At 45.4% G+C, this 23,108-nt stretch overlaps 1 protein-coding gene across 4 annotated transcripts in view; it reads left to right on the top strand.

The window, feature by feature from the left end:
- LOC136933145 (protein NLRC3-like) overlaps window positions 1-21,730 on the top strand; it is a 28,297-nt gene extending 6,567 nt beyond the window's left edge. For 3 of the 4 annotated variants that reach the window (XM_067228529.1, XM_067228534.1, XM_067228535.1), the window contains 7 exons: window positions 1,982-2,045; window positions 2,156-2,384; window positions 2,679-4,497; window positions 4,629-4,796; window positions 14,763-14,936; window positions 18,113-18,168; window positions 20,223-21,730. In XM_067228529.1, the coding sequence (XP_067084630.1) occupies window positions 1,982-2,045; window positions 2,156-2,384; window positions 2,679-4,497; window positions 4,629-4,796; window positions 14,763-14,936; window positions 18,113-18,168; window positions 20,223-20,758 (3,046 nt within the window). In that variant the 3' untranslated portion in view covers window positions 20,759-21,730. Of the gene's footprint in view, window positions 1-1,981; window positions 2,046-2,155; window positions 2,385-2,678; window positions 4,498-4,628; window positions 4,797-14,762; window positions 14,937-15,772; window positions 16,042-18,112; window positions 18,169-20,222 lie in introns of those variants that run through there. The other variant, XM_067228536.1, reaches the window with a different exon arrangement.
- The last annotated feature ends 1,378 nt before the right edge of the window (window positions 21,731-23,108 follow it).

Genomic DNA, 23,108 nt, shown 5'->3' with positions numbered 1-23,108 from the left:
GTGACGAGGGTGTGGAAGAAATTGGGATTTCCTGTGTGCCTACATTAATCAGTAATCAATAGAACTAGTCATTGGATACTAGTTAGTACGTTTATCATGTAAGCTTGCTATTAATAACAGTATATTGTGTCTGTGTCAGGTTAATAGATGTTCGGGGTCAGGAGAAAGTACTGGCTAAACGGTCCTTGTCATGACTACAAGGAGAGCTCCAACTATGAACTCTCTGGTGTGAGAGTTGTCATGTGTTGGGAGCAGTGAATCTTTTTCTCTGAGACTGTTGTAACGTCATTCCTGCCTATTTAGTAGGGATGTGATGAGGGATACAGTCAGCAGCTCTAACCCTGTGTTTTAGTAGGGATGTGACGAGGGATACTTTAATATCTACAGTCAGCAGCTCTAACCCTGTGTTTTAGTAGGGATGTGATGAGGGATACAGTCAGCAGCTCTAACCCTGTGTTTTAGTAGGGATGTGATGAGGGATACTTTAGTATCTACAGTCAGCAGCTCTAACCCTGTGTTTTAGTAGGGATGTGATGAGGGATACTTTAGTATCTACAGTCAGCAGCTCTAACCCTGTGTTTTAGTAGGGATGTGATGAGGGATACTTTAGTATCTACAGTCAGCAGCTCTAACCCTGTGTTTTAATAGGGATGTGATGAGGGATACTTTAGTATCTACAGTCAGCAGCTCTAACCCTGTGTTTTAGTAGGGATGTGATGAGGGATACTTTAGTATCTACAGATACACATATATAGAATATAATTGTAAATGGAGGCTGTGACTGCGTCCCTGTTGTTATGGTTACTTATTTCATTCACTTTGTACAGGCTCATATACTATGTAGCCAGCGCAATAATTTAGAACGGTGAACAGACAGTTTTGCTGCAACTACGTAAGTAAGTGTCCGTATATCACCGGATAATGGACACCCCTGCAGCCAATCAGAATCAAGTATTCACCCAGACCATGGTATAATTAATATTATTTCATTAATGTGGTGTTGTTCTTCTCTGTATGTATCTATAGTTTAACCACTAGACCACCATCAGACACATCAACACCTTTGACCTCCTTGTTTGGTTTGACCAGTGAGAGACAGGACCACAATCTACCAGTCCACTGTGCTGCTTTAATGTTGAACTTTACCTGATATTAACAGAGACACAACCACAACACAACCACAACAAACTACCCTGAAACTAATGCAATTATGCAAGCCATACCATACTACCATTAGGTCATTCCATGTCGGTGCAGACAAATGATTCAAAGCTGCTCTCTCTAATTCAGTAGAGACTAGAGCGAGCTCCAGGATAAGTCTGTGAGTTACTTCTCCACCTTAAAAGACTTGACATTTATTGTAAACATGTAATTTTGTTACAATAGCTTTACATTCAAATACGAAAGATCAGTGTAGCTCTAGTGAACATTTGACAACAATAACCCACCTACACACACACACACACACACACACACACACACACACACACACACACACACACACACACACAGACAGCATGAGAGTCAGTGTCCAGCCCTGCAGGTACCAGGCCTGGTATGAGCACAGACCAGGTGGGGCTCAGCCCTCTTAGACTGGTTGAGACCAGAAGGTCTTAAACTCCTGGGTGGAGGAGTGCTGCAGTGTCTAAAGCAGGCTGCTAGCAAACATGCAGCCCTGTGTGAGGTGGACCCTGATGTCATTCTTCAGTGTCTGGTTGAAACACAACACACTTGTTTACCTGGGGGTGACAGTGCTCCTATCTTTGATGAATGTATTAAAGGAATAGTGCCTTGTAGTGGTATAGAAGATGGTTTACTTGGTAGTGATGGTATCACTCTTATACAGTGTGTCTGTGTGTATGCATGAGTGGATACAGTTAAGTTTACCACTCATGCCTATGTATGATAATACTCCTTAGTAGATTATCAGCCCTTATACATGTGGTTCATGTGGTTAAGTAATGTCATCTCTTGTCCTCAGAGATCAACAGGAGAAGTCTGAGTCAGACCAGAGTCACCATGAGGACTTGTCCTCCATATTCACAGTGAGTTTTGTGTTAATATAAAGTACAAACAAGACTGAATCATTTGTATCATATTGTTCTACTGTGTAGATAGTTCCTGGTTTGTCTAATATCTTCCCTCTCTGCTTCAGGTGCTTGAGGAGACCGTCATCAGGTTTGTGAAGAAAGAGCTGAAGAGGATGAAGAGGATTCTGAGTTCAGATTTCCCAGAAGGCTTAGAGAGTCAGAGGGAGGACCAGGAAGTGGTGGACCCTGAATATCAGAAGCAGGAGAGCAGTGCCAGAGAGGGAGCTCTGAAGATCACACTGCACGTCCTGAGGAACATGAACCACAAGGAGCTGGCTGACACTCTGGAGAAAAGTAAGAGACTCCATATTTAGTCTTAGTTGACCGATTGATGGTACATGATGAAGGTTTGATATACAAAGAAAGTTATGAGACTCAGAGTAGCCCAATGTTGTGTAGATCTTCCTATGACCTTGTACTATGTGTGAGTATACTAAGCTGTTTCATTATTGTGTACCTGATAAATGGTCATAGATTGGAAATTTGTTTTGAATTGAATGTCAAGGACACATTGTCAGTTCATAATCTGTGAATAATCAAAACTACATTTAACAAAAACACGCACTTAACGTGTTGTTTTTTGTTTAGATGAGCGTGCTCAGATTTGTCGACAGAAACTCAAATATGAACTAAGGAAGAAGTTTGAAACTGTGTTCGAGGGCATAGCTAAACAAGGAAACCCAACTCTTCTCAATAAGATCTACACAGATCTCTACGTCACAGAGGGTGAGAGTGGAGAGATCAATAAAGAACATGAGGTGAGACAGATTGAGACAGCATCCAGGAAATCAGCAAGAACAGAAACAGCCATCACATGCAACAACATCTTTAAACCCTCAGCTGGACGAGACACACCTATCAGAATTGTTCTGACAAAAGGAGTTGCTGGCATCGGAAAAACTGTCTCTGTGCAGAAGTTCATCACAGACTGGGCTGAGGGACTAGCCAATCAGGAAATCCAGTTCATCTTTCCTCTTCCGTTTCGAGAGCTGAATTTGTTGGATGGAGAAGAGTTCAGTCTGAAGGAACTTGTCCATCACTTCTTCTCGGAAACCAGAGAATCAGGAATCTCCAACTACGACAAGTACAACGTTCTGTTTGTCTTTGACGGTCTGGATGAGTGTCGACTGCCCTTAGCCTTCAAAAAGAACAAGAGCTGGTGTGATGTCACAAAGTCCACCTCAGTGGATGTGCTGCTGACCAACCTGATCAGAGGAAAGCTTCTTCCCTCTGCTCTCATCTGGATCACCACTCGACCTGCAGCAGCCAATCAGATCCCTTCTGAGTGTGTTGACCTGGTGACAGAGGTACGAGGGTTCAATGACCCACAGAAGGATGAGTACATCATGAAGAGATGCAGTGATGAGATCCTGGCCAGGAGAATCATCTCACACATCAAGACATCAAGGATCCTCTACATCATGTGCCACATACCAGTCTTCTCTTGGATTACCGTTACAGTCCTTGAACATATGCTGAGAACAGAGAAGAAAGAGAAGATGCCGAAGACCCTGACTGAGATGTACACAGCCTTCCTGGTGTTACAGACCATACAGAAGAAGGTGAAGTATGCTGGGAAAACTGAGACCGATCCACACTGGGATGAAGACAGCATTCAGAGTATTCTGTCACTGGGAAAACTGGCCTTCCACCAGCTGGAGAAAGGCAACCTGATTTTCTATGAGAAAGACCTGACAGAGTGTGGAATTGATGTCCGTGATGCCTCAGTGCACTCAGGAGTGTTCACACAGATCTTCAGACAGGATGGTAAAGTCTTCCAGGAGAAGGTGTTCTGCTTTGTCCATCTGAGCTTTCAGGAGTTTCTGGCTGCTGTGTTTGTGTTTCTCTCATTCATCAACAATGATGAGAATCTGATGTCTGAGACTCCATCAGCTTCCAGCTCCAAAAAAGTGGACCTGGAAGTGGATCTTTTCAGAGAGAAACCAGAAGTCGGATTCTACAAGAGTGCTGTGGACAAGGCCTTGCAGAGTAAGAATGGACAACTGGACCTTTTCCTCCGCTTCCTCCTGGGCCTCTCAATGGAGTCCAATCAGACTGACTTACGAGGCCTACTGACTCAGACAAGAAGCAAAACACAGAGCCATGAGGAAACAGTCAAGTACATCAAGGAGAAGATCAGAGAGGATCCCTCTCCAGAGAGATGCATGAATCTGTTCCACTGTCTGAATGAACTGAATGATCGTTCTCTAGTTAATGAGATCCAATACTACCTGAGGTCAGGAAGTCTCTCCAGTGAGGAGCTCTCATCTACACAGTGGTCAGCTCTGGTCTTTGTGTTGCTTACTTCAGAAGAGAAGATGGACGTGTTTGACCTGAAGATATACTCCAGATCAGAGGAAGGTCTTCTGAGGCTGCTGCCAGTGGTCAAAAACTCCAAAGCTGCTCTGTATGTATAAGGCATTGGATTTTTTATTATAATATTACAACAGCACATATTGTGATAGTGTTTGATTATCATATGTTCCTATAATACAAAATATGACTGATGATGTCTCATGTTCTCCTTATGTCATGCAGGCTGAATGACTGTAACCTCTCAGAACGGTGCTGTGAAGCGCTGGCCTCAGCTCTCCCCTCCTCAGATCTGACAGAGCTGGACTTGAGTAACAACGACCTGGGGGATTCAGGCATGAAGCTGCTCTCTGCTGGACTGGGGGATCCACTCTGCAAGCTGGAAACACTGAGGTCTGTATTCATGTTCAACATGACACAACCAGGGGACAGTGTTGTAATCAAGATCACCTAAACTGAGACCAAGGTGTATCGAGACCGAGATAAGAACAAGACTTTGAGGGGTCGAGACCGGGTCAAGACTAAGACCAAGACTGGGCGATACCGAGTCAAGTCCAAGACCAAGTCAGGGCGATACCGGGTCAAGACCAGACCATTCAAAACATACAAGCAGTAGGGTTTGACTCGGTAAAAAGTTAGATTTGATCTGTAACTGTGTATTACAACTAAAAATTAGCACTCTCAAAGTAGTGCAGTGTGCTTATGGCCAGGCAATGCATTATATTTAATGCATTAGTTTTTTTATTTTCTTAGAGGCGGATTAGTACTCTGCTTTCACATCTTTCTCTCACCCAAGTGAAGGAGCGCGGTACCACAGCGTTTAACTTAGCTTTATTAAGGTGGGAGAGATATGCAGCTGACATGAGTTAACGTTGAGGTAACATAACTTTATATTCATCATTACCTACATAGCTTTAGGTGGCCTGGCTCGTTATCACAAACAAAATCTGCCAAGCAACTTAAACAACATTTTAAATGCCGGTTTTATGTAGGCCTAGTCCCAGCCTCATCAGTGAGCGTCTCTTTGCATAATTACACAAGGTGTGTTTTCTTTTGGACGTTATTGTAAAGTATTTGTGGTTCAGGTCTGCATACCTGTTCAACATGACACAACCACAGTTATAATCACACCACACACTGAATCACACACCACACACTGGTTGTGAGTTTGTGGTCTATTAAAGGTACAAGGGGGCCGGACAAAGAATATTCAGAGCAGGCTAGGTTTGTCATCCACAAGGCAGAGTCATTCAGGTAAAGGGCAGCAGGCAGACTCGAAGTCAGGGCAGGCAGGATGTAAGGACCAGGGGAACTAAGAGGCATTAAAGACTAAAGGAGGTAGAGAAAAACATGCTGGTACTGTAGGTTTGACAAACAAGAACTGACCCCAAACAGAAATCACAAGTATAAATGAGGGTAGGAAGATGGGAGACACCTGGAGGGGGTGGAGACATGAGATAGGTGAAACAGATCAGGGTGGGACAGGAATCTCTTTAAGACATACTACTTCATTATATTATTGTAGATTGACATGGCATTGTGTTTTGTATCTGTCTGCTAGTGTACTGTTGTCCCTGTGCTTGACACTGTTCACAGAGTAAACACAACGACGTGGCTGACTTCGAACACACAGCACCAGCTGCGCTCACTCAATGAGATTTATTCATTAACACTCCAATGACATTACAGGTACACACCCACGTTAACAATCACAGGTGTCAGTATTCAATCAATAAACGAAACAAAACAGAAACATAATACAAGTTGAGAGCACACTTGTTAACAGACACCAATATCCCTGCATCAAGGGTTGTGTCAGAAATAGCCAGAAACGTGTGCTGCGTGGTATACTGACAGACCTGCTATTGAATGGAATATGTAATACTTTCTTGGTGTATTGTATTACATGACGATTTTGTGAGGAACAGAAGGGTAAAATTGAAGAGGCCACTGCAAATGTTACCCTTCTGTTCCTCCCTCAAAATGGTCCTTCTCCACTTTTTTAAAAAGAAAAGAAAAAGGTGCACCGCATGTACAATTTCTGACACTATAGTTTGGTAAGATTCCATTTGAGATAAAAGTAAAGTCAGCCAACCTGGACAGACAGTCCTCTGACTGATCAAACCTTCTTGGTGTTGGAGAGGAAAATGACAGACTGATATTATTTATTTCTACCTCCAGAGGGTAGTAGTGTTTATAATTCTTCTTATAATCATAATAGAAATACCTCAGGATGACCACATGATGTCTCAGTATACGACAAGAGATAGAATATTCCACAGGTACAATCCAGCCCAGTGACATCAGCTTCTCAGACAGGTTAATATTTCACATTGGTTACTGACTACCATGTCATTGTGTTGATGTCATCAAATCAAATGTTATTTGTATAGCCCTTTCTACAAGCAATGTCACAGAAGGCCCATAGAACTGCACCTAAACCAACCTAATCCCTCAAGGAAGACAAGGAAAAACTCAGGAAAACTCAGTTAAAACATTTAAGAAAGCCTGGGAGGAGCAATTCAGTGAGAGTTCCACTTCTCCAGAGGTGGTCGGTGACTAAGAGAGGTGCAGACCACAAGCAAAGCATAATCATGCATCAAGAGTAGAGATGGAAATAAAATTTGCAAATGGATAATGAACACAGATAATCAGAGTTCCAACTCAGTGCTCTTGATGTAACCCTAATAAACACCTAGACAGTGCCAGCCTCCCTGATTGAAACATGAAGTCTGTTCCAGAGGAGAGAAGCTCTATATGAGAACACCTTGTCCCCCCTGTTGGTTTCAGCTTGCAACAGTAACTCACCACAACACCCATAGGAAATTATCAGACTGATTTTCTTTATTTCTACCTCTAGAAGATAGTAGTGGTAGGGTGGGGAATCCACTCTGCAAGCTGGACACACTGAGGTCTGTATTTATGTTCTACATGAGACATTAGTAAAGTTATAATCACATAATGTATTTGTATGGTTGATTTAGACAACAGAGTTTCACTCATGGCTTCATCAAAGAGGGAACCTGAGGGAATATCATCTGCAGCACCTTTATATAACTCTGTCATCTAAATCAGTAGCACACATAATATCCCAATAAACGCCGCACCCAATTTTTGGTGCGGCGTTTATTCGAAGAAGTACGCTAATTCAGACATGACATCAGGAGCGCATTTATAGTCCATCTGCATATTCATTTATGGGAGGAGGCAAGGCGGGGTCAGTGGCTCGTTCATGTGCGGTCAATCTCACGTCGATTGTGATTTATAAAGGAAAGGTGCGCAGGACCTGGCGTACGACACGGTTTTATACATGTGCCATCTTCTGGTATGAAAGCTGCGCAATCCTTTATACATGAGGCCCCAGGTCTTGACCCGGTATCGCCCTGCCTTGGTCTTGGACTTGACTCGGTATCCCCCAGTCTTGGTCTTAGTCTTGACCCGGTCTCGACCCCTCAAAGTCTTGGTCTTATCTCGGTCTCGATACACCTTGGTCTCGGTTTAGGTGATCTTGATCCCATTGTGGATATGTGTGTCTTTGTGGTTGTTATGTTAATTCGTTTTTACATTTTACGAATGTTGGGGTCACTAGGAAAAGTAAGACATTTGAAGTTGGGTAAAAAAAAAAACTATTTGGGGGTTTTCTCTGCTGTTAAATATAATAGCAGTCATGTTTGACCCTTATGACAACACAAGGTGTAGAGTCTTTTACCAACTCCTACATTAGGCCAATGAGGTGGGACCAGGGAAGCACTTGCTTGGACGTGTGTTCTGCGTGCCAATAATCAATGTCCACAATATGTCTGCATTTCTGTGCTGAAGGCCTGCTCACGGTAGCACCAGCAATACAGTCCATTTCATTTCATTTCTGGATTAGTTCCATTCATTTTCTTTTGCACACAAATCAAACAATGACACACAAACCTGACACGGTGAAAAGCTGTATGCTTTTCCACCTAGCCACACACCTGTGTATCCCTGGCTGTTAATTACCTATATGCCTTCCCAAAGACAATGCTCCACCCAGTGCTCAAACATAAAACTGCCCATTTATTAGCATCACCAATGTGGTATATAAATAAAACAAAACAAAGTTGTATAATGGCTCCAACACAAGGGTTAAGATATAATATTCCTCATATTATTGTACATTTACCTGGACAGGGAGTTATGCATCTGGCAGCTTTTGTGCTGTTGTTTGAAAATGTTCAAAGTCTTCAATCAATCTTCAAAGTTCAAAAAACGGCACTGGAACTTGGCAAAGTTTGATGCAATGGCTTTATTGGTCTTCAAGATGACAAAAATCCCATTAAATGTGAGCAGGTTCCGGAGCCCAACTGATCTTTACCCCCCAGGCATGCAATTACATACTGCTCACCTATTTTCATGTGTTATTTTACTATTGATAGTTACAGATGGTCTTCGATCTTACGCATAACACCTGTTCTGGGGGTTTCAGATTTCACTCGCACCTTAGCTTTGATGCCTTTGACCTTGCTTACATTTGGAGATGTACATTTTGCTGCTGGGTGACACTAATACGTTTTTCTCTTAAAACAGGTTCTGTAAGCCACACTTACGATGAGGCTGCTCACGCTGCTTACACAATCAGGCTCGTTGTAAATCCTCCCTACTTAGGGCTAGTGCTGACCTTGTGCAGGCGGCCACAGATAAGATTCTAGGTGTGGGGTCAAAAACAGCGGATCTTGACTTCTAGCTCAGGCCTCTGCCTGCCTCCAGGTGGCCTTCTCCCTCACTCCTCAGCCTCTGTCACCCAGATCTCACACTCAGGCTCAATATCTTCTATCGTTTAGTGGTAATAATACTAAGCTCAACTATAATAAGTCAACAGCTTAACATATGGTTCCCAGTAATATAAAATAATACTAAAAGTAGAAAATTTATTTCATTTTCAATCAAATAAATCCAAAATCATACCCATCGTCATCGTTTCAACAGTATGGTGTCAATTTCCACGTCAGTCCCTATGGTTGGCGCCTCTTCCACTGCATGAAGGGTTTCGGATTAGGAATAGCAAGAAGTGTGCTTGGTGTATAATACTACTCTGTAACTGGCTATTTTTACTTCAGAGGATGGTCCATTTACATGTATTCTTTCAGCAGACACTTTTATCCAAAGGGACTTCCAAGAGAGAGCTTTACAAAAAGTGCATAGGTCAATGATCATAAACAACGAGATAGCCCCAAACATTGCGGGTAGCCAAAACATGAAGCATACATTGTGAAAAAGCAAATAAGTGCCAAAGGGAAGAAACATAAGAGCATGTACAATTAATCAACATGATCCTCTAAAGTGCTAGAGTGTATCTGGTGGAAAGCAAGCAACAATAATATAATTCACAGCGAGTACAAATAGTTAAATCAGTTACAACTAACCAACAGGAGTGACCAACAAGTCCCTCAATAATTGTCATTGTGTTCCTGGAGGAAATAAGCCAACTTCTGATCCAACAAATCTTTAAGTGCTGGTGTACTCCCGGAACAAGTGCGTCTTTAGCCTTTTCTTGAAGGTGGGGAGACAGTCAGTGTCTCTGATGGAGGTGAGGAGGTGATTCCCCCATTGGGAGGCCAGACAGGAGAAGAGCTTGGGTTGGGAGCGGGTGCTCTTGAGAGGTGGGGCCACCAGACGGTTGTCAGAAGAAGACCGTAGATGGCAGGTAGGGGTGTAAGGCTGGAGGAGAGACTGGATGTAGGCAGGCGCAGTCCCGTTCACCGCTCTGAAGGTCAGTACCAGGGTTTTGAATCTGATGCGGGCCGTGATGGGTAGCCAGTGGAGGGAGATGAAGAGCGGGGTGACATGGGAGCGTCTGGGTAGGTTGATGGTAGCATTCCATCGGAGATGCAGGGATAGCATACTGGCCCACGATTTCTGTCGGTATTGCACCTTGCGTATGCGTACATTTAAGGGCCAGGGAGACGTGCACAAAGTACGCACCAAACGAACGCAGGATACGTGCTGCAGCCATTCAGCATGTGGACACGTACATAGCGGAAAGTATATTTCGGCCTTAAGTGTCAGGTGCAACGCTGCTCTTTAGGAAGTTGAACACACTTGTATTGGTCATTTGCACAGATCACTAAAGATAATATTGGCCATTATATTCCTTGAGGTTGGTTTTGCTACATGTAACATAGCATTAAAGCAAAAACAGAACAGAATGCAGACAATAATGTAACAACTTTAAACTACACTGCTCAAAATGATTAAAGGAACAGTTTTTTATCAGGGTATGGCATGAATTAACTTCTCGATTATGATCTGGTCAGTTAAGTAGCAGAGGGGTACTTTCCGCTGCATTGGTGTTGATGTAATTAACAACAGGTACACTAGAGGGGCAACAATGAGCCAACCCCAAAACAGGACTGGTTTTGCATGTGGAGGCCATTTCAAGTTTTTCCCTCTTGATCTCTTTGAGTGGGAGCATGAGGCGATTTCTTAACCCTAGAGAAGTTGCACATATTGTCCAACTCCGTGCCGTTGCAAGGAGATTTGATGTGTCTCCCAGCACAATCTCCAGTACATGGAGGACATTCCAGGACACAGGCAGTTACTCTAGGAGAGCTGGACAGGGCCGTAGAAGGTCCTCGACCCATCAGCAGGGCCGATATCTGCTGCTTTGTGCAAGGAGGAACAGGTTGAGCACTGCCCGAGCCATACAGAATGACCTCCAGCAAGCCACTGGTGTGAATGTCTCTGCCCAAACAATCAGAAACAGACTTCATGAGGGTGTCCTCAGGGCGCAACGTCCTACAGTGTGCCCTGTGCTCACTGCCCAGCACCGTGGAGCTCGATTGGTATTTGCTATAGAACACCAGAACTGGCATGTCCGCCCCTGGCACCCTGTGCTTTTCACAGATGAGAGCAGGTTCACCCTGAGCACCTGTGATAGACGTGAAAGGGTCTGGAGAAGCCAAGGAGAACACTGTACTGCCTGCAACATCATTCAGCATGACCGGTTTGGTGGTGGGTCACTGATGGTCTGGGGAGGCATATCCATGGAGGGACGCACAGGCCTCTACAGGCTAGAGAACGGCAGTCTGACTGCCATTAGGTATCGGGATGAAATCCTGGAACCCATGGTCAGACCCTACGCTGGTGCAGTAGGTCCTGGGTTCCTCCGGATGCACGACAATTCCCGGCCTCATGTGGCAAGAGTGTGCAGGCAGTACGTGGAGGATGAAGGAATCGATACAATTGAATGTCTCTCACGATCACCTGACCTAAACCCGATAGAACACCTCTGGGACATTATGTTTCGGTCCATCAGACGCCGCCAGGTTGCTCCTCAGACTTTACAGGAGCTCACTGATGCCCTTCGACAGATCTGGGAGGACATCCCACAAGACACCATCCGTCGTCTCATTAGGAGCATGCCGCGACGTTGTCAAGCATGCATACAAGCACGTGGGGGCCACACAAGATATTGAGATCTGATGTGTTTTCAAAAGTGTTCCATAATTTTTTTGAGCAGTGTAGAAATATATATATATATATATATATATATTTCAACATTTTATATCTTGCTATATATATTTTATATCTTGCTATATATATATAGCAAGATATAAAATGTTGAAATACAGAAAGACAGGCATGATGGTGTTGATGATTAACCGTTTGTTCCAACACCGTTATCCACGAACAGCATACGAATATAGCAGTTCCTCTTCTCTCAGGACGGAAGGCAGAGCCAACAGGCAGTTATGTTGCTCTTTTGGAGCAGAATATGGTTATCTTATGACCTAACAGAATTAAATAAATACTGATAAGCATTCTGTTATTTTAAAATATATACATTTATTGGGTAGCTTTTTGCAAAAAAAACCAAGTTTTTTTTGCATACATTTGGTTAATTTCACTTCCATTTAATTCCCCTTTCATTTTTCAGAAGAACTTGCTGTTATTTCTCTATGATAATATTGTCCAATAGCATGACGTGTTTGCATGTTCTGTCATGTGATCTCCATCTCTAGTTCAGTTGGCCATGTTTCTAAAAAGAACGACTTTAACTAATGGCGTCGGAACCAGCGATGTATATCTGCTCAGAAAATTCAAAGATAAGAAAAATGTAGCTAACATCTGAAAGTTTAAGTCAAAAAAACATGACTTTCCAGTCCAGAACAAAAGTATTTCAGAGTTTTTTTACTGTAATTTAGAAGAAGTTTACCTCAGGATAACCACAGGATATTCGCGGTGTATAAACCAGGACATTTTTGTAGCTAATAAAGAGCGACTGAGGTGGGATATTCTTCAATTGGAATCCAACTCAGTGGAACAAGTTCGCCAGGTAGGCTGATATTTCACCGTTTTATATGTAAAATTACATTTTAGTTGACTGAGGCAGGGTAGGGGGAACGGGAGGTAGTTACAAATATCTAGGAAGAGGCAGCAGGAGAGGGCTTTGCCGTTTAGTTGTTTATTATGCATAAGACCTCATTGGCGTAGTGCAGGAACGTTTGTATGCCGACTGAACGACTTTCAAACAGACAATATTGTTGTAAGATTTTAGCATTCAGTCGAACAACTCCATTATATTAGCTGTTTCCCAATATGGCTTTTATAGCATTCAATAAAGCGTGATTGATGCTGCCCATACGCACTCTCCCTGCGCGTTGAACTGCAGGGTTTCCAATCTGTCAGACCAGCGCAGGTGACGACAATGTCCCTTGATTGGGGATAGCGGCCAGGTTTTGTGGAATACAAAAACCTTTTTCAGTTTGAAGCTCAAGTTTCAATAAAAGGGCGAGTTCTCGCTTAATGTTTCTAGTTTTCCAATACGTCTATATCGTTGCCATTATACACAGGTAGTTTAGGAGTGATCTTATGCTGACACAATGTATCAGATTTTCCAGTCCTTATTTGCCGTTTAGTTGTTATTTATTATGCATAGTTGTAAAATGTAGATTGACATACCAGGTTTCCCAATGTCATTGGTGGTCTGTGCACTGTGGTCTGTTCTCTGGTCTGGTGAGAACTGTGTCCCTTCCCTCTACCTGTGCCCCTTCCTGTCACCTGTGTCCCTAAATATAGAACCCTGTGCCTCCAATGACTGCCACCCAGTGTCCAAAATATTCTGACAGTTCTATCTAACCAAAATAATATGACATGTCAATAAGAAACACAAATGGCTCCTACAGTTAGGAAAGTGGAAGATAGATGCTGTCTATTCTGCCGGAAAGCTAAAGGAGAACTACAGCTTAACTACAGTTTAAACAAGAACTCACACAGGGAGACTTATTAGTTGATTTGGTCACTACCTCCGTATACAGAGGAATGGCCATTTTTATTTATTTTTGTGTACGTCTATTAATTGTAAAGTGGTATGTTCACATCAACCAAGAGGCCAGTCGTGATGTGTCGTTTGTGAACGATTCCTTCATTTTGAACGAATCTTTAGAATGACTGGGGAGTAACGAGTCGTCTCAGTGAGTGATTCGTTCATCTTCTCGTGGCAGCGCATAGGGACTGTTGCATTGGCTCAGTAGAGGAAACAGAAAGGATTCGTTCACCTCATTCACGTTCACGTGACTGCTAGGTTTAGCATAGAAGACGTGAATGGTTCGAGTGATAATTACAGGTTTTGTTATTTTTGCTTTACTTAAAGTTCAGTGCAGTAATTGTTTGCTGTGATAATTAAATACCAGTGTGATAATAAGTGACCATTTCAAATCATGCAAACTGTCATGATGTATTGTATTTAATGGGGGAATTTTTGTGGAAATATTATCTGGCACACAAATGTGCAATTCCTTTCCCTATAGCCTACTCTAATTTATCTTGGCTGGTTTAGATGCACTAATATTTCTTCCTTTGGAATATGATAACTGTTTAAAATAGTGGAAATATTGAACAAGCAAACTTGCTTGTTCTTTATCCTCGATTCTCTATTATCATCCCAACATTCCCAATACAAAAACCATGTTGTACAAATATATAGAATTGTCTGTCACATGGCTCTTCTTTCATTGGCTCCCTTGCATAGATCCTGCACGCGTGCGTGCGTGTGTGCATGCATATGTCTTAAAGTGGCCCTGCTTAGGCTAACTAAATGAAATGCTCAGATAAGATAAGGATCTTTCTGTTTACCTAAGCCTTTACCTTGCCTATAGTTCACCTGGGGGGTTGGCCTCTCTCTACACAAATGGAATGCTGAACACAGTATCATTCTTATACACGATAAAGAGTTACATCTTCAACTTTTCTGATATTGGATTACATGGGTCACTCTGTCTAATGAGGGGAGGTGCAGCTATGACAGTACCTGCCAAATGAACCCCTCTGTGCTGACTCACTCTGGAGGCCCAGATGGATTCTGTCACAATATTGATCCTCTTTCTACAGGCTGTCAGGCTGTCTGGTCACAGAGGAAGGCTGTGCTTCTCTGGCCTCAGCTCTGAGGTCCAACCCCTTCCACCTGAGGGAACTGGACCTGAGCTACAATCATCCAGGAGAAAAAGGATTGAAGCTGCTCTCTGCTAGACTGGAGGATCCACACTGCAGACTGGAGAAACTGAAGTAAGGAGATGTTTGTTTTTTATATATACCTCTTAATGTAATGTCGCTTAACACTGAATATATCTAATTACGTTAATAGGCCTTGCATTTCTTGATGTTACAATTAAAACTGCATGTTTAATCTACAATATGGTTGTAGCCACAATCATAATTGTATTTCCAGAAAGCGGGTTTAGTGAAAACTGAGTTTTTAAACCCTGAGATGAGGGAAACTCTGGGTTTTTAGCTCCAGAAAGAGAGGTCACTAAAACCAGACGATGTAAAATGTAGCTCAGCTCAAACCTAGGTCTTAGTGTCGGTTTGAAGTGAATGTAGCTAGGGACTTCAACAAGAAAAGAAAATGGAATCAATTTGAGGGCAAAATAGTTTTTGAGCATATAATATAAACATTATGTTGGACTCATATTGTTATATTTGCCGAATGTTTTTAACTACAAATATTATTATATTTACTTAGTTTTGGACACCTTTGTGCAGAGAATGCTGATACTAAGGCCCAATCCCAATGTCCCCCCTAAACCCTAAGCCCTGAACCCTCACACACTTACTTGACGTCACCTAGTAAGTGATCGAGTGCAAGAGGCTACAAGAGCTCAAAATGCTATAAATTGGAATGGTTCAGCACTTTGCGGCATTATAGGTAAAATAGTAATGTTGTTGGATCAAATCTGATGAAAGCATATTTGGAATTTATCATCAAAGGACAACCTACACACTAGGGCTGCACGATTATGGCCAAAATGATAAGCACGATTATTTTGATCAACATTGAGATCACGATTAATTATCATGATTATTTGTTGATTTTAACCAAAACAACTTTTTTTGTCACGTAGGCTAATTATACCATGCAGTTCGTCAGTGATGAAGTAAGCAAACAGCGCTTGATCGGCCATGACTGACGTCAACGCAGCAAACCAGGAAGCAGGAATGTCCGACTTTACGCAGCCGTTTATAACTCTTCCCCGACTGCAAGCAGCAACTCTCGCTGGTCGTTTCATGCAGCCGATGTCGAACGCACCTATGGTTTACGGAGCGCTAGATTGGCTTTGCCAAAAGAATGCCGCATTTTAAATATCGCTCCATCACGCGAATTTGATCGTGGGAAGCCAAAATCGTGATTGTGATTAAAATTTTATTAATTGTGCTGCCCTAATACACCCAGCTCTGGCTATATTAACCGTCAGTGAGCTTTGTGTTTAAACTACTGATGTTAACTGTTATTTCTAACTTCTATTTCTGTTTACGTCAGGGTTGGTTGCTCCTTCCATGCTTGTTTGTTTACTGTTCTTCGTCTTTCTTGTCTTATGAGGAGGGTTAGCCAGGATCTTTTTCTCTCTTCCAGGCTTCCCCCGATAACCCTCGTGCTTCACGTCACTACGCTGTGAATTGTGGGCAAGTCTGCAAAAATGCAGACTTACGGGTGCATAAAATGTGTTCGAAAGAGCCCTCACGAACTTGACAATTTGACAGTGGGACAGCCCTAAGCCCTCACAGACTTAGTGAGAATGTGCCTCAAAGTCTGTGAGTCTGTGAGGGTGGACATTGGGATTGGGCCTAACCGTTCGTAAACTCCAGATTGATTGTCCTGTTGTCTCCGAGGGAAAAAGCTGTTTGACCCGTGCATTGAATCAGAGCGTGCACGGAGAGAGGGGCTTATTCATAGACGTGTCTGTTGTAGTGAGAGAGAGAGAACACGAGCGGGGCAAGAAGGGGCTGAGCGAATCAGTATGCTGCGTGCAGCTCTACTATTAAATATTTTTTTGTGATGTTAAACAGTAAAAGCAAAAACACCGTTTTATAAATTTGTGGTGGTAAATCTCTAATTGTGGCGGGCCGTTACAAATAAATTAATGTATGGGAAACACTGAAAACTCTGGGTGTGTTGCCACGGTAACTGACTGTGAACCTCACCTGCTTGCTGGCAGCTTTTCTGTAACAAACCATGAGTTTCTCCCTCTCCCCTCCCTCATGCTGAGCCTGAAGCTACTGTCAGACATGGGGGGTCCTTTCCTCATCAACCTGATTGTTGTTGAAGCCATATAACACATACGGATGACATGAAATTCTACAGTTTTCCATGCAGAGCTAACCTGGCATTTCCTGAACATCTCACTGTTAATCTGTGCTGTGGAGGTTGATGGACCCTCCTTCTCGTAATCTTGTCATTAAAAAGGAGAAGAATGTGCCAGTTGTTTTGCGCACATAGGATTGTTCCATTTCTTCTTCACTTGTAGTAAGACGTTAGCCTGGTCCTAACCAAACTCTCGTACATTTCATTTGTACAGAGAGTCTGGGCTCGCTCCCTTGACAAGCGTTAACTTCCTTGAAGGCGAGTACTCTGTTGAAGTTTAAAACTATTGGATCTGCCCAGAGCCACTCTGGATCTGCCATAACCAATCGCTAGCGTTCGCCTTAGCCAACTCCTTCACCACTAACGGAGCGAGCTGGAAAATCAAACGAACTCCGTGGGGAGCAAAGATTGTTCTTGCTCCGGCTTTAACTTCTGGATATTCGGCAGCGTTGCCACAACGGACCGAATGGCTTCACTCGAATCTTTCTCCGTCGCCATTACAGAACTACAACTCAAACTAGCGCACGACATCAACGTCATCGTTCTCAGCCACTCCCTCTGTTCGCTGATTGGACGGTAAAAAGTTGACTTGAGACATCAACTAATATACGGAAAGCCCAGACGGAGTACAGAAGCAAAATGAAAATTGAGCGGAAGTACGTAGGAGGGCAGAGCCAGGCTAGTAAGACGTGGTTAAATGTGAAATTAATATACTGCTTTGAAATGTACTGAATGAACAATTGCCTCTTTTGCTGTTGAAGTTGTTTTTCTGCTTTCTGAAAATGTCTTCATACTCGCCTGCACGCATGAGAATTTCTAATTCTCTGGATGAGAGTGTCTGCTAAATGACTAAATGTAATTCCAGTGAATTAGAAATGAACTAACTCAGATCAGCTGTTCCGGAAGCGATAACTCTGAGCTTCCCATCTCAGGGTTCATCAAGTCAGAGTTCAGGGTTAGGCTCAGAGTTTGTAAAACCTGCTTTCTGGAATACACCTCTGATGATAAGAGAGAAACAACATGTTTACTTAGAAAGTCAGTTGCTAAGTCACTTATCAACAGGTGAAGTGTATTTTCATCATTCCTCTGCTTATCCCTGCAGTGTGGATCATGGTGGAGAGTGCTGGATCAAACCTGGCCTTTTGAAGGCCTGGAGATGTGAGTATTGACTGCTACTTGGTTCTAGTACACAAGGTCATACAAGGGACAATACCATTAGTGACTTGGACACTGTCAAAAATGGACACACACACACACTGTAAACACACACTTTTAGAAGCAGTAATTTAACACAATTACCCACATCAATACTGTGTGTACGTCTGTGTGTGCTATGTCCCCTTCCTTCTCCTCTCCTCCCCTCTTCCTCTCCTCCCCTCTTCCCCTCCTCTGCTCTCCTCCCCTCTTCCCCTCCTCCCTCTTCCTCTCCTCCCCTCTTCCCCTCCTCTGTTCTCCTCTCCTCTTCCCCTCCTCCCTCTTCCTCCCCTCGTCCCCTCCTCTCCTCTTCCCCTCATCCCCCTCTTCCCCTCTTCCCTCTGCTCTCCTCCCCTCTTCCCCTTCTCCCTCTCCTCTCCTCTTCCCCTCCTCCCCTCTTCCTCTCCTCCCCTCTTCCCTTCTTCCCCTCCTCCCTCTCCTCCCCTCTTCCCCTCCTCCCTCTTCTCTCCTCTCCTCTTCCCCTCTTCCTCTCCTCCCCTCTTCCCTTCTCCCCCTCCTCCCTCTCCTCCCCTCTTCCCCTCCTCCCTCTTCCCCTCTTCCTCTCCTCCCCTCTTCCCCTCCTCCCTCTTCTATCCTCTTTCTCTCCTCCCCTTCTCCCTCTCCTCTCCTCCCCTTCTCCCTCTCCTCCCCTTCTCCCTCTCCTCTCCTCTTCCCCTCCTCCCTCTTCCTCTCCTCCCCTATTCCCCTCCTCCCCTCTTCCCTTCTTCCCCTCCTCCCGCCTTCCCCTCCTCCCTCTTCTCTCCTGTTCCCCTCCCTCTTCCCTTCTTCCTCTCCTCCCCTCTTCCCCTCCTCCCTCTTCTCTCCTCTTCCTCTCCTCCCCTCCTCCCCTTCTCCCTCCCCTTCTCCCTCTCCTCTCCTCTTCCCCTCCTCCCTCTTCCTCTCCTCCCCTCTTCCCCTCCTCCCCTCTTCCCTTCTTCCCTCTGCTCTCCTCCCCTCTTCCCCTCCTCTCCTCCCCTCTTCCCTTCTTCCCTCTGCTCTCCTCCCCTCTTCCCCTCCTCTCCTCCCCTCTTCTGCTCTCCTCTTCCCCTCTTCCCCTCTTCCTCTCCTCCCCTCTTCCCCTCTCCCTCTCCTCTTCCCCTCCTCCCTCTTCCCTCCTCCCCTCCTCTGCTCTCCTCTTCCCCTCCTCCCTCTCCTCCCCTCTTCCCCTCTTCCTCTCCTCCCCTCTTCCCTTCTTCCCCTCCTCCCTCTCCTCCCCTCTTCCCCTCTCCTCTGCTCCCCTCCTCCCCTTCTCCCTCTCCTCTCTTCCCCTCCTCCCCTCTTCCACTCTTCCCTCTGCTCTCCTCCCCTCCTCTGCTCTCCTCTCCTCTTCCCCTCCTCCCTCTCCTCCCCTTTTCCCCTCTTCCCTCTGCTCTCCTCTTCCTCTCCTCCCCTCTTCCCCTTCTTCCTCTCCTCCCTTCTTCCCCTTCTTCCTCTCCTCCCTTTTTCCCCTCCTCCCCTCTTCCCCTCCTCCCCTCTTCTCCTTCTTCCTCTCCTCCCCTCTTCCCCTCTTCCCCTTCTTCCTCTTCTCCTTCTTCCTCTCCTCCCTCTTCCCTCTGCTCTCCTCCCCTCTTCCCCTTCTTCCCCTCCTCCCTCTCTTCACTTCTCCCTCTCCTCTCCTCCCCTGTTCCCCTCCTCCCTAGAAAGATGGAGTGATGGGGGCATATCAGGGGTAAGGAGATGAGGGATGATGGAAAGAGAGATTTGGAGGGAGAGAGGTAGCATGTGAGGGAGGGAGAACAGAATGAGAGAATGAAAGGAAGAGAGGGAGAGTGGAAGAGAGAGAGAGAGGGGGAGGGACAGAGAGCAGGGTAGAGAGAGAGAGAGTGAAGAGAGAGAGAGAGAGTGAGGATGGGTAGAGAGAGAGAGAGAGTGAAGAGAGAGAGAGAGAGTGAGGATGGGTAGAGAGAGAGAGAGAGAGAGAGAGAGAGAGAGAGAAAGGGGGAGGGCAGGAAGAGGGAGACATTCTAATGTGAATGATGATGATCAGTATTATATTGTGTCTTGGTCTCCCCCATCAGATGCCTGTGAGCTCACACTGGACCCAAACACAGCACACAGAGAACTCTCTCTGTCTGAGGAGAACAGAAAGGTGACAAGGAGGAGAGAGAAGCAGCCGTATCCTGATCACCCAGAGAGATTTGAGGACTGTGAACAGGTGCTGTGTAGAGAGGGTCTGTCTGGGCGCTGTTACTGGGAGGCAGAGTGGAGTGGAGGAATGGTTTATATAGCAGTGACATATAAAGGAATCAGCAGGAGAGGAGGGGGTTATGACTGTGGGCTTGGATGGAATAACAAGTCCTGGAGTCTGGAGTGTGATTATTACAGTTACTCTGCCTGGCACAATAATGAGTACACTGCCATACCTGCCCCCCCCTCCAGCTCCCACAGAGTAGGAGTGTATCTGGACTGGCCGGCCGGCACTCTGTCCTTCTACAGAGTCTCCTCTGACACACTGACCCACCTGCACACATTCCACAGCACATTCACTGAGCCCCTCTATCCTGGGTTCAGTGTTGGGTTATACTCCTCAGTGTCCCTGTGTCAGGTAGAATAGCCCACACACACTCTCACACACTGTGCTCACATAGATGTCATTGAAGATTGAACTGTATACAGTTGTGATTGATATCCCAGAGTGTTTGTAAATATTGCTGTGTGTAGAATGTTTGTTTTGTTTTAACCTTTAGATGTAAATATTACTGATATTAAATATGATTAATATCTCTAAATATTACCGACGCTTCCACCAGAGTGAGTTATTTTTCCAAAACGGAAGCTAGCTAGCTTTAGTTAGCTTCCGTTACCTAGCAACCTAGCATAATACTCGTAGCAATGCTACTACCTGCTAGCGTTACTTGTTAGCCTCCTAACTGTACATTTTGAAGCCATACTACAGCGTTTGTCATGTCGTTTTTGTCTATCGGAAAATAGTGGGTTGGAATGTTCAGAATCACACGTGCGACGTTACTCTGTGGGGCTTTCGAACTATCGCACACGTGTGATGCTACTCCTTAACGGGTTCATTGTTGACAAACAACAATCCAAGTTTATGTACCCTTAGTATAGATAGTCCACATATTTAAATTTTAGGTATATGTTTATTGTATGCACCTTCCTGCCAAAGCAAATTCCTTGTCTGTGCAAACTCTCATGGCGAATAAATCCCATTCTGATTCTGATTCTGATCCTGTCTTTGATCTCAGTTCCACTGAATGTGATGAACTAAATAGTGTCTTAGTGACTAAATAAGGAGAAATAAAGATGTTTTATACAGGATGATAGAAGACATGCTGTGTGTTTGTTGGTGACCCAGTGGCCCTATAGACACACACACACACACACAGACACACAGACACACACACATGTACACACACACACACACACGTACACACACACACATGTACACACACACACACACACACACTGGAAACACTACATTTAGGACCAGTAATATGACAGTATTACCCACTTGAATATACACTGTGTGTGTCTAGTGTGATCCCCTCCCTCCCTACTCTCCCCCCCACCCTCCCTCACCACACTCCCTCCCTACTCTCTCCCCCCACCCTCCCTCCCTACTCTCTCCCCCCACCCTCCCTCCCTACTCTCTCTCCCCCCACCCTCCCTCCCTACTCTCTCCCCCTACCCTCCCTCCCTAACCTCCCTCCCTACTCTCTCCCCCCTCCCTCCCTACTCTCTCCCCCTACCCTCCCTCCGTACTCTCTCTCTCCCTACTCTCTCCCCCCACCCTACCTCTCTACTCTCTCCCCCCACCCTCCCTCCCTACTCTCTCCCCCACCCTCCCTCCCTACTTTCTTCCCCACCCTCCCACTCTCCCCACCCTCCCTCCCCACACTCCCTCCCTACTCTCTCCCCCACCCTCCCTCCCTACTCTCTCCCCCACCCTCACTCCCTACTTTCTCCCCCCCCCTCCCCCCCTCCCCACTCTCCCCACCCTCCCTCCCCACACTCCCTCCCTACTCTCTCCCCCCACCCTCCCTCCCCACTCTCTCTCTCCCTACTCTCTCCCCCCACCCTCCCTCTCTACTCTCTCCCCCCCACCCTCCCTCCCTACTCTCTGCCCCCCACCCTCCCTACCCTCCCTCCCTACTCTCTCTCTCCCTACTCTCTCCCCCCACCCTCCCTCCCTACTCTCTCCCCCCCACCCTCCCTACTCTCTCCCCCACCCTCCCTCCCTACTCTCTCCCCCCACCCACCCTACCCTCCCTCCCTACCCTCTCTCCCTACTCTCCCTCCCTACTCTCTCCCCCCACCCTCCCTCCCTACTCTCTCCCCCCACCCTCCCTCCCTACTCTCTCCCCCCACCCTCCCTCCCTACTCTCCCTCCCTACTCTCTCCCCTCACCTCCCTCCCTACTCTCCCACCCTCCCTCCCTACTCTCTCCCCCCACTCCTCATCTCCCTCCACTGGCTTCCCATCACGGCCCGTATCAGATTCAAGACTCTGGTACTGACCTTCCGAGCGGTGAATGGGACTGCTCCCGACTACATCAAGTCTCTCCTCCAGCCTTACACCCCCCCCCCCCCCGCCACCTACGGTCTTCTTCTGACAACCGTCTGGTGGTCCCACCGCTCAAGAGCACCCGCTCCCAACCCAAGCTCTTCTCCTGTCTTGCCCCCCAATGGTGGAATCACCTCCCCACCTCCATCAGAGACACTGACTGTCTCTCCACCTTCAAGAAAAGGCTCAAGACGCACTTGTTCCGGGAGTACAACGGTACTTAGGGATGATGTGCTGGACCTGATTTCAGTTTCCTCCAGGATCACAATGACTCTTACTTAGAGACTTGTTGCTCTTGTTGGTTAACTGTAACTGATTTAAAATGATCGTACTCGCTGTGAAATATATTTTTACTGTTGCTTGTTTTTTTCTACAGGTACACT

Source organism: Osmerus mordax, chromosome 2 (assembly GCF_038355195.1).
Source record: "Osmerus mordax isolate fOsmMor3 chromosome 2, fOsmMor3.pri, whole genome shotgun sequence".
NCBI lineage: Eukaryota > Metazoa > Chordata > Actinopteri > Osmeriformes > Osmeridae > Osmerus > Osmerus mordax.
Note: the sequence above shows the minus strand (reverse complement) of the source record. Positions and strands in the feature narration are given on the sequence as shown.